At 39.1% G+C, this 12,238-nt stretch overlaps 1 protein-coding gene across 1 annotated transcript; it reads left to right on the top strand.

Annotated features, from left to right (window-relative positions):
* The first annotated feature begins 6,595 nt into the window (after nucleotides 1-6,595).
* Nucleotides 6,596-12,057, top strand: prlhr2a (prolactin releasing hormone receptor 2a). The gene is made up of 3 exons (XM_004072671.5): nucleotides 6,596-6,900; nucleotides 8,093-8,581; nucleotides 9,204-12,057. Exons 2-3 carry the CDS (start codon nucleotides 8,121-8,123, stop codon nucleotides 9,838-9,840), a joined length of 1,098 nt encoding a protein of 365 aa, XP_004072719.3. The 5' UTR covers nucleotides 6,596-6,900; nucleotides 8,093-8,120; the 3' UTR covers nucleotides 9,841-12,057.
* Nucleotides 12,058-12,238: the final 181 nt, after the last annotated feature.

The raw sequence follows: 12,238 nt of genomic DNA, 5'->3' as shown, positions 1-12,238 counted from the left end.
AACGATAGTAATTAGAAACATGCACACCATTCTTCTGAACAATGTCGGCTAACCGCATTGATCATGATTAAATCCTTGTAATAAATAATCTTTTGATTGGCTGTGAAATAAACATTTGAAGGAATGCCTATTAACCACAAAAAATAGTTATATTTTGATGAAAAAAACTGGATCTGTTGTTTTAGAGGTGTAAGAAAGTTCGTTTGGAAAAAAAACAAATGACAAAAGCTTCATTTTGTTGTTGATTTTGATCTCTGAGATAGAGTCCTAGGAGAAAAAAAGTCCGTAATAAACTTAAAGTAATAAACCTGTGTGTTGTCCCTGTCACAGTCACACCAAGTTCAAGTTGTCAATTATCCAGCAGTCTTGATTTAATTATCTTCAGTGTTATTCATGTGTCTGGTTTTATAGTTCCCCATATTAATTATGGAGTCTCACACTATTCATAATTCAATTAATAATTAGAATTGTGTCATTTGTAACAAAGAAACCAATAAATCCCTTTTGAATATATAAAGAAATGTCGAGCATGAAATGGTGAAATAATTGCTCACAATTTTTGAATGACTGTAATATTACAGCATTATATTGAGAAGTTATTTAATGGTTAATTTATTTATATGAAAAATTTCTATTCATTGAGTTTTTTAAGTTTTAGTTCCTTTTGGTCCATCAAGCTCAGGCTTCTGCATTTTGGATTCTTCACCAACTGGTCTTGAAAGAGACAATTCTCTAAGCGAAGAACACAATGAAAAATAAAAAGTGTCATTCTTGCTGAATAAGACATTCTGGTTTTGTCCTTTGTTGTGTACTTTCTGTTCAGGCAGTTTGCAAAGATAATCTGGATAGACTGATCCCACATTTTATCCTTACACAGAAGGGTTCTGGATGATGACAGCACTGGTAACAAGAAGTCTGTTTGTAAATGATCTGAGTCACTTTTACAACTTAAGCAGTCACCATATAAGTACTGACAACATTTTACCTTATTCAATTTCTCCTACATCATTTACTTTTGTTTTATTTATATCATCCGTGTGGATGTGGATGTTCAAAAAGAACAGCTTCTTCCCCCAAGGCGTCACTCTGATAAACTCCTGACCAGTCACAGAGCACAAAACAGAAACACGAGAATTTCACACCAGAACTACTGTTACCTTTATCTTTATTTTATTTATCCTTATATTTATCTTCATTTTTTTATTTATTATTATTTATCTGTTTTGTCTTTACCCTTTCACACCTATTCTATACCTTGCTTGGTTTGCACAAGAGCATAAGACACCGCAGCCAAATTCCTTGTATATGCACTGTACTTCAATAAAGCTGATTCTGATTCTGACAAATACTACTTGAAAACCTTCAGATAATTAACTATTAAATGTTTCATGCTTCAAACAAGCTAAATCTCATCTTTGGTCAGAGTCTACTAAAATGAAAACAGATTTGCCTAAAGAAGTAGAAGATTGTATGGTTTGTCACCTCATAAAAGGTGACAAATTTTCCACTTGCGAGTGGATTCAAGCTATGCTGTCAGCAATATGGAAGCAGTTGATCCAGACAGGATTGTTTTGTCAACTGTCTGAATATTAAATCTCTTATTTATATGTTGTGCTTTCCTCCTGGCCACCTTTAGAGGTATCTGTGCTGTTTTGGATCTTCTGTTGTGTCTTGGTGAAGTTGTGTCTTTGTCATCTAACTTTTTTAATCAGGTTACCTTCCTTCCCCAGGGATGCATGGGAACCTGGAGGGCCGAGAATCCAGAATCTCCTGTGTTAATGTCCTGCTAAGGATAAATGCAGAAGCGGCTATTTATAATATCATCTTTGGCACGAACAATTTAGGTGCAAAACAGACAGTATACACTTCAGAAGATTCATGCAGTAAAAGATAATAAAACTCTCACTTTGGCCTTTTGTGTGGAATTAAAAAAGCAACTTTTCAGAATGAAATCTCTAAGTCAAACCTGTTTAGGTACAAATGAAGGAGAGGAGGATCAGAGATTGTCTACCCCCTGATTTTTCTATCCTTACCCTGTAATGACTCACCAAGAATGAGATTCTTAAAAACCATGAGATGAAGAAAGTTTTCAGCTGTAACAAAAGTTGTGGATATCGTATAATAAATGTCATGCTGAAGTTTTGTTATGAGACAATATAACAAGACAGTTGATTCCAAAACAATCCAACTGAGCATTTGTTGTCATTAAATGTAAAGTTAGAACTCTTAAAGGACACAGATTAAGACCAGAAAGGAGCCATAAAGAATCAGCACTCTTGCTTCACAGCAAGAAGCTTCTGGTTCAAATCCCAGCTGGGTCATTTCTTTGTGGAGTTTGCATAATCTCTGCATGCATGTGTGGATTTTGCCCTTGCACTCTGGCTTCCTCGCACATTCCAAAGACATGCTTCATTGATGATTCTAAATTGCACCCATAGGTGTGTGACAAGCTGGTGACCTGTTCAGGGTGTATCCCACGCTTTGCCCAACAGCAGCTGGGTTGGCTCCAGCAACCTTATGATCCCAAAAGGGATTCTGGTGGTTTAGAAGATGGATAGATGGACGGATGGCATAAAGTATCAAGTTATTGATATGGAGCAAAGGATTAGGGTTTAGACAGCAAAAGGGAAATAACTTGGGCATGGCCGTAAAAATACACCTGAGAAAAAGTTTCCGTAACTTTTGAGACAGCTGAAATGTTACACAAAATAGGTTGAAAGGAAAGGTTTCAAAAATGTCCCTTTAAACAGCACAAAGGGGAGCTACACGTTTCCATTTGAACACTTTGTTCAAAATTCCCTATCAGTGTCCATCACCTCATACATGTTCAGGGCCGGAAATCAAGCCAATGTGAGTGTGTATTGAACAAATGCAATTAAAATAAATTGGACTAAATTAAGATAAATTATTAGAATGGAACATAACTATTATATCTAAATTGGATTTCTCTAATTGGATTTTTATTTCAACCTTTTTAGTTTGTCTGACAGACGCCCTGAGGTGACTTTGCCAGTGAGGAAGCGCTGTATCATTATAAACGAATTGAAGGAGAAACTGTTGAAGGATCAAATAAAAAGCTAGAGATGCTCAGGCAGTGGAAGATCCTGCCCAGAAATCAGGAGCTGTGAAGCTTATCTGACCTGAACCGCAACTGAAGTAATCTCCACCATAAGAGCATGGGTGAAGGAAGGACATGATGGCGAAGAGGTCATGGTATTAAAAACTAAATCTCTGAAAAAGCGCCCACTGTGATGCCGACAGAGTCTGGCACGTGCTCACAGATGCATGCTGAGAGCTCCATAAATATATCCATATAACTGAATCTTTTTACATTCTAGAACATCACAGATACCAGAACTGCAATTATGTAATTAGAATGCATTACCCATGATTACCTCTGTCAAATATCTCTCAGTTTCCCTCTCTGTTCCTCTCCAGCCCCTAAACCACAACCCACAAGCATCATGTTAACCACATTACTAAGAATTATATCTATATCTTTGCAAATGAGAAATGTTATCCCAGTGGTAATGATAATGTAATTTCTTGTTTTTTTTTAATTAATCTACTGCTTCTTGAAGATATAACTAAGTTTCCGATGCAAAACCTTCTAAAATCTAAAATCAAAACCCTAAATTGTATGAGCATTGATTTCTCATCAGTGCCTTCTTTTTTTGTTTGAATTTTTTTATAGCAAAATTGCAATTGCAAATTAGAATTCCAAAGGTTCAAAACAATTTCTTGGTGCCAATTCTATCCCCAGGTGGGGACAAATCAACCATGGTGACTCATCAAATCAGCTACTCTTTGATTGATAGTTGGAGCAGAAATGTGTTTTTTTTTTTAACATTGGTATTTTGTTAAAAGTGGATGCAAAGGCAGAATTAGTTTAAAAAACAAACAAGGTGTTTTATAGTGGATTATTTGAATGGTTTTACTGATTGGCATTGAGCTGAGCAATCATTAAGTCAAGTGTTTGTTTCAGAAATGTGTTGGTATCAAAGGCACATTTGATGGCGCGTGTGCCACGGCACAACACGAGTTCCACATGCAAATTTTGGTTTTCCTGAAGAGTGTGCCTTTAATACTTTCAAGAGTTTGACAAAATAAACCTTACATAAAAATGTTCTTTAGTAAATGTCAAACATGTCATGGTTGTACATTTGGAACCTTTTTAAAATGTTTTCTGGGAAAAATTGTCGTCTATCAGAGAAGGCACAGATAACAATGTGACAACTCAGCTGTCTCTGAACATTTTTCAAGGCTTTTCTTTTCAAAAGCACATATGAAAGTTAATCTTTTTGCCTTTCACTGGGTTTCTAACCTTTAGGTGTTTTTTTTATGCAACCAAAGTATTTCTGTCTGCCTCTAGGTTTGGGTTGAATGTAAAGCGATGAACTCAAAGGTAAGGCAAACAGGTTATTTCTGAACATGAGCTGAATTCCCCATTTTTAGGGTCTCAGTTACTGAGACATGACAACAAAATAATATAAATAGAATTGTTGCAAATAATTATGAGTGTTTTTACCTGTCAGTTTTTTATTTTATTTAACAATAGCAGAAGACAAGGATATTTTGACACATTGCAGAGCTCCCTGCATAAAACTTGTAAAGCATACTTTTGGACTGTGGGAAGAAATTGGCGTGCCTGGAAAAAAAACCATGCATGATTGGGAAGAACATGCTAATTCCACACAGAAGGGTCCCAGCCAGGATTTGAACCTTGTCGCTGTGAAGCGAGAGCACCATGCAGCCCCAGCATTTTTCCAAGTTCCTGTATCTGAAGAAAAACAAAAACACAGCTTCAAAGGTTATAGTAAAAAAAAAAAAAAAAACAGGCTGGTTTAACCAGGTCTTACATTTAAATAAACCCAATTTTACATCAACAAAAAAAAAAGACATCCACAGCACAGAAAGATCTTTCAGGAAACAAACATATCCCGTCTGCAGAAAAAAGGTGTGAAAAACAATGTAGCATTCCCGCTTTCTGGAAGTTGACAGAGTGATTGCAGCAAGGTGCTAATGGCCGTCACAAAGTCTGTAAAGCTTTTGACATTTTGCTGGTCTCTTCAGGGATGTTAAAACAATCCAAAGTCAGAAATTCATCAGCAGTGAACTTCGTGAGTTCTGGCTGTCGATCAATATGTCAGGATAAAAGGGCAAAGAAAAAGAAAAAAACTTGCAGCTAATTTTTGGAAGAAAAGTGGAAAATACTTGAGGGGCAATTTTAATCTTTGCAGAGTCAAACGTCTAAAAAGAAGTCTGCTCCAAGATTAGAATTGTAATACTCAAAGGAATCATCGAAAGTCTTAAAAATCCATCACTTAGAATTTTAAAGGTTAAACTATCAATAAAAATGTAAAAGTAATTTTTTATGAATTTTTCTTTAGTTCAGTCAGATAAGCAGATTTCAAGGTATAATATCCTTGTAGAAAAAAAAGTAATAAGGGCTACATGGTGGAATAGGTGTTAGCAATCTTGCCTCACAGTTAAAAGTCCCTGGTCTATGTTTTTTCTGCATGGAGTTTGCGTGTTTTCCCTGTGCATGTGTGGGTTTTATCTGCGCACTTCAGCTTCCTTCCACAGTCCAAAAACAGGCTTCAATTGGTAACAGAAAAATTGTTCCATGGATGGATGGATGGATGGATGGATGGATGGATGGATGGATGAAAAAAATCAATATAGAAGACCATATCATTGGAATTGTGAAGATGAAATAAATTTAAAAAGTCCATAAATCTTTTTCTGGTTGAGACAAAAGCAGAAATCTTTGTTCATATATGGACAGTACTTGATGAAAATCAAACTCTGCATATGAGCACTAACACCGGGGGAGATGATTAAGGCTTATTTGGCTCTCTGTGTGCCAGAGCGTCTTTAAGTGAATCTAAAGTAAGTTCCAAAGTACTGCAGAGTCAAATAGGAGGGCGTATAAGGCTTTAAAAATAATGGAGACTGGGTCGAACAAAAAATGGACAAAAGAACAGAAGTGGGAGCGACTGCATGCAGACAGAAACGTGAGACAGATTTACTTCCATCGATAACATCTTAACAGTTGGGTCAATAAATGTACTAAAACCTCCACCTAAGATCCAACACCGACTGTGAGCTTTACTCCAGCATCAAGCCTGAGCATGTTAGCTTCACATGATCAGTGTCCAGAATGGGTCCATCGCTGACAACACACAGCCACACTTGTCTTGGCTCACTCCTATCTTGTTTTGGAGCAAAAAATAAAGTTAGAGTTGATTTTTTAATTAACACCCTCCCTCTCCTTCCAGCCAACGTCACCTGAAATGGTCCTCAGAAAGGTCACCTATTTGATTTCATTTTCTTAGGTTTGTTCCTGTGCACTAGAGCCAGCCCTTTTGGTCAAGATTCATGGCTGATTCACGCAGACATTTATGGTTCCTCTCCTGCTGGTAAAGCGAGGAATAACTACGGATGTATGCAAATATGAAATGATAAAAAAAATGCATTTTTTCCATTCAGCTTGCTGCATCAGCATGTTCTGGGTTGCAGTCTCAGCCAAATACACAAGATTAAAGTGTGGATTTTTTTTTCTTCACTTGTGGGGGTGTGGAGCTACTACCACACGGTTGGACAAAGGCAAGCACGCGCCGCAGATGGACCCCCCCCCCTCCCGAGCTGTCAGTCAAGTTTAAAGCAGCTATAAAAGACAGGGGTCTACACCAGGCGGACCTGTTGATCTCCAACAGCAGGCTTGGCGCCCCAGCGACAACAAAATACACAGCAACAATGCGTGCTTTCTGAAGATTTACGCGCGCTGATGGAAGTGTGAAGGCGGTGCGCGTGGCTGCCGCTCGGAGGCTCGTGCGCCTTTACGAGAAGCGCGCATCTCAGAGACGCGCGAATCCTGCAGGAAGCTCCCCTCAAACGGTAAGCCCGTGTTTTGGTTGAACCAAATATCTGAAATATAAAAACGGAATACTTCCTAAAGAATTGAATTTACGAATTGATTTAAAAAGAGTGTAAATTGTTTCTAATTGTTGGGCATCAGGGAGACTTTCATTTCATACTTCAACCACGGATTGTTTTAACCCCCCCAAAAAAAACTCAATTTTGGCGATGGTGTGTGATGGTGATGGTGTGTTGGACTCTAGGTGTGTATTTGACGGCATGTGAAAATCAGGTTCTTTCCTGCTCACTTCATTCACAGTGAAACAATTCTCTAATATTGTGGCTGCAGCAGCCTGCAGGACTGTTGAAAAATCTGGAGATAACAATAGTAACAATTAGTAGAGAAAAAAGAAAGCGGATATAAATTACTGGCCACATAACATTTAAATTGTCAGTTTTAGATTTTAATACATTTTTAAGTTAATGTGCACATTTAGATTAATTTATGTTTCTCGTGTTTTAATTTGACTTATTAACAATTACTGCATCTCACATATAAAAGATGTGTCTGCTAAGCTCAGAGGTCCTTCATTAGATGATCTAAAACATGTTTTCTTCCCATCTTTAATCTGGAGGACTGCTAAATGTCAAAAGAGTTTCATTGTTATTAATAATTGTTTTATTAATCCTCCTCACATGTCTCAGAAATCTCCTTGAGACTCCTTAGTTGAGCAGTTCGCCTTTAAGCAGCATCTTCTAGACAGCATGCAAACACTGTAATTCAGTCAAGAGCAGACATGCATCACAAAAGCTTTAATGTATTTTTTGATGTAGCTAAAAGAGTGCGAGTGGCTCAAAAAGACATTTGTGATGTCAGATTTATCCTGTTCCCTTTTTATCTGAATGCATTTTGCCATCAAATACATTCAGGTCAGATACTGAAGTGAACTTTTTTGAGTGGGTGACAGCAAGTTCTCAAAGAGGCTAATTTCCAGAAGACTGAAATTAACAGCAACGTATCCGCCAAAAAGATAATTGGACAGGAAAGCTGCTGTGTTTACAGGATTGTTGTCAAGGAGTAAATTATTTTCCCAATAGACTTACTACATGGATAAATGAGAACCTTCACTGATACTGTATGTGGATTTATCTGTCATTTTCTGCAAATAATCTGTGTACTGTTGAGCTATGTGGAATTATTTTTTCATTTTTTATTATGAACTGATTTCAGCTCTTCAGGTTGACAACACCCTGCCTGGATGGAGTGTACAGCCAGCGGTTGGGGGTCTGAGCTCAACACCCTGTGTGCTATGCATGACGGTGGCGGGAACGACTCTGGCCCTGCATTTGAGGTAGAACTGCAGAACAGCTCCTCGAAGCGCAGCGCTCAGTTTGTGGGAGTGGAGCTGCTGCAGTCTTTCAAGCTGCTCATCATCCCCTCCTACACTGTCGTGGCTCTGGTGGGAATCTTTGGCAACTACCTGCTCCTGTATGTCATCTGCCGTTCCCGCAAGATGCACAACGTCACCAACTTCTTCATTGGAAACTTGGCTTTCTCCGACATGCTGATGTGCGCCACGTGGGTCCCCTTCACTCTGGCCTATGCCTTTAACCCCCACGGTTGGGTCTTTGGCCGTTTCATGTGTTACCTGGTGTACCTCATTCAGCCAGTGACAGTGTATGTGTCAGTATTCACCCTTACTGCCATCGGCGTGGACAGGTGAGTCCTTTTTTCTCTCCGTGATCTTCATTTCTATCTTTCACAGCAAACTTGAAGGCTTTCGACTGGTAATATTAGCAAAAGGCAGTTCAAAATATGACATAAATGAAAGCCCGGAATAAATTCCCCAAAGAATGCCTACAGAAATCAAAAGGTTCACATGCATGTCTAACAAGATCCAACAGTTATTAGGTGCTTTTGAAAAGAAAATCCATATACATAATGGAGTTGCGGTTTACTGTGATTTAGGGTTATTTGCCTCTAAAAGAAACATAGAATATTTCAAAGAATATTGCTTTAAACACAACAATAAGTTGCATTTCTGTCAGCACTCGGATTTCTCATAAAGACTACTTTTGAAAAGGTTTTTTCTGCTGTTCCTCTCCAATTGTACTGCTCTGAAATGAAACTACCCACGAGTCTCACCCCTTTGGTTTGTTTGAATTCGTTCGAATGAAAAAGCAGACAGAGAGAGAAATGATTTACTTTTTCCGCTCTATCTGGATTTTTGGGACAAATATAATTATATTTTTTGTAGAAAACTGTCATAAATTAACCTCATGCAGGATTTTAAACACAAACTCATTTTGCCATCATATGTTAATAACCTGCTTCCTCTCAGATACTATGCCACCGTGCATCCATTGAAGAAGCGCATCTCGGTGTTGGCGTGCACCTACCTTCTGTCTGGGATCTGGCTGCTGTCCTGTGGCCTGGTGGCTCCTGCTGTGGCCCACACCTACCATGTGGAGTTTAAAAATGAAGGCTTCACCATCTGCGAAGAGTTCTGGATGGGCCAGGAAAGAGAGCGTTTGGCTTATGCCTACAGCACTCTTCTGATCACCTACGTCCTTCCCCTATCAACCCTCTGCATCTCCTACCTGTGCATCTCGGTCAAACTGCGGAGCTGTGTCGTACCTGGCCACCACACCCAGAGCCAGGCGGAGGCGCAGCGCATGCGCAAGCGGAAGACATTCCGCCTGGTGAGCCTGGTGGTGGCCGCGTTCGGTGTCTGCTGGATGCCCATCAGCGTCTTCAATGTCCTGCGTGACATTGACATCGATTTGATCGACAAGCGCTACTTCCTGCTCATCCAGCTGCTGTGTCACCTGTGCGCCATGAGCTCGTCCTGCTGTAACCCTTTCCTCTACGCCTGGCTTCACGACCGCTTCCGGGCAGAGCTGCGCAAGATGTTCACGTGCCGTCGCCGCATTGGCATCTCAGCTAACAACTGTGCCACAGCCAGTGTGGTGCTGTGAACAGTTCTTAGGATGAAGTGCTTTCATCTCCTTTGTAGTGGTTTTCCAATCACACTGAGGTGTAATAAGAATAATGGTCATCCGTTTATCACTCAGTCATTTGAGTTACTGTGTGTCAAGCATTCACCAGTTGTTGACCACAAGGGCTGCTCTGTGAAAACTCTGCACAAGCTCACTATTCCTAAAATAGGTTGTTTTTCCCACTATCACAGTGTATCTGTCAAACCGTGGAGTTTGCATTGCTAACACTCAACCCATTCGACGACAGCCTGACTGACTCAGAAACAGGAGAAGGTGAGGAGCAGCCGCAGCTGACATAAGCAGACACCAGATGTTCTCAGAACATCCTCAGCACTTTTCCCCAGCCTGCCAAAAGGTACAAAATACAGAAGTCCGCTGTAGCTCCGGATGGAGAATTTTTCACATTACACCGTCACAAAATGGACCATATTTTATCGTAAACAGACGATTGATCAGGCAGCACAGACACATGTGGGAGTTTCTCCAAGACACATTTTAGGGGACAAAGCCCTTGCTGAAAAGTGATCGCCTCCTACTCAGTTTTCTGCTGCCTGATGGCAAGAGTTCAAGGTGTTGGCCCTGCGAGATGCGTTACAGCTCTGTGGTTCAGCTCCAAACAGTCCAGGATGAGGTGGTTGATCTTGGATGAGACTGTTGGGATTTTTACAAGTGTGTTTCGACTGGTGGATGGAAAGCATGGTGTAAACACAGTGTGGAGAATTTTACTATTAAATAATCAAAACAGAAAGAATGGAGCAACAGAAAGAGCACAGTGTTTAGTGGAGGATGGATCTTTGCTGAGAGCATTTTTGAATGTCAGTGATTGTTAATCAAATCATAACGTCTGACTCGATAGTATTTGAAACGGTTAACCTGATGAAGTGCTCTGTTGTGGATGGAGATAGGCACCAGGCCAGGGGGTGGCGAGCCTGCAAAGTCTTTTATCCCCATACAGTTCCAAGAATTTGTCAAAACACAGCTGGGTCAAATGACGTACGAAAAGGTCGAAACCGCTTGTGCCACCAAGCAATGCAAGGATCGCAGATTTATCTCAGTATGCTGTAGTTGTAGGAGAGCTGATGAAGTCAATGGTGGGATGAGTGAATAGAAAAAGGCAGAGGACACCTAACTTACATGTGTAAATGTTTGCTAAAATGAGGCCATGTCATTGTGCAGAAATTATATTTTAAAGTTAGGGAAATGTACTTACATTGCAAACTCAATGTTCTAAAGCAAATGACAAAAATGAGAGAAGCTGCAACCGTATTTACTACTGTCAAATAACACATCGGAGTCTTTTTAGAACAGGCCATGCCTATTTTGCCTTTAATCTGCTTCCGTTTACTTGTGCTCTTAATTCAAATGTGGCCAAAGTGTTTTGTTTACATGCTCAAATACATCATTTTTTTAACATTTGTATAGATAGACCTTTGTTGAGATTTTGTCAGTTTGTCAGTATAAGTATATGCAGTGGGAGTGAGCATTAGTCTGGATTTCTGCACTTTTCTAACAAAGGGCAGGAACATCGACAGGATCAAAGTGTCAACGGCAGGTCCAACAGAAAACTGATAATGAATACGACAAAGATGGATATACATTTTTTTTTATATTTCAATTGCAACAACTAATGTAACCAAATGTTTGCATACGTGGAAGAATCATCAGGAAAGAAACTATTTTTGTAAACATGAGTCTTATTGTGAACCTTTAATCAACACTTGTGTGTGGACAAAACTGACCAAGATTTCACCTGTGACCACATTTATGCTATTAGTAGATAGATGCTTACCACAGGGGGCCATTAGAGCTCATTATTTTTCCCTACATTTCAAGATCGTTTTAAAATGGCAAAGATGACAAAACAACTGTTTGATTTTAAAGGTTTTCCGCTCCCCGTGGAGCAGAAAAGGCATTTTTTTCCACTTGTTTTAAGAAGTCATGCTCTGACTTTAAAAAATCACATAAAAATCCCAACATGGCAGATAAAGATTTATGTTTTGAGTTTGTGATGCATTTTCCAAAAGGCTTGCCTCTTGTGAATAAATTGATTTAATGTTGATATTTTTAATTGTCTTTCATACCAGTTGATTAGAAAATTTGATGTGGATTTTCTTGAATGTAGTGAGTGATGGAAAATAAACTGCATCCTTATAGTTTTAATAGTTGAAATTTCTAAATAAATTAAAGTACTAAACATGAAATCATATCCTGATTACAAAGTCATAACGATTGTAATTTTTAGCTTTTTAAAAGACTAAGTTGCAGTCAATTCCAAAAAACCTTCTTTGCCTTCCTTCTTGTTTGAAAAATTAAACTCTGTACAGTAAAGGCTGCAATGCATGTTTCCATGACGACCTCTACATATCTCCGATGCAGG

The sequence above is a fragment of the Oryzias latipes genome, chromosome 9 (assembly GCF_053564925.1).
Source record: "Oryzias latipes strain Hd-rR chromosome 9, Olatipes_Hd-rR_3.1".
Classification (NCBI taxonomy): domain Eukaryota; kingdom Metazoa; phylum Chordata; class Actinopteri; order Beloniformes; family Adrianichthyidae; genus Oryzias; species Oryzias latipes.
The sequence above is the reverse complement of the archived record's forward strand: the minus strand, read 5'-3'. Positions and strand labels throughout refer to the sequence as shown.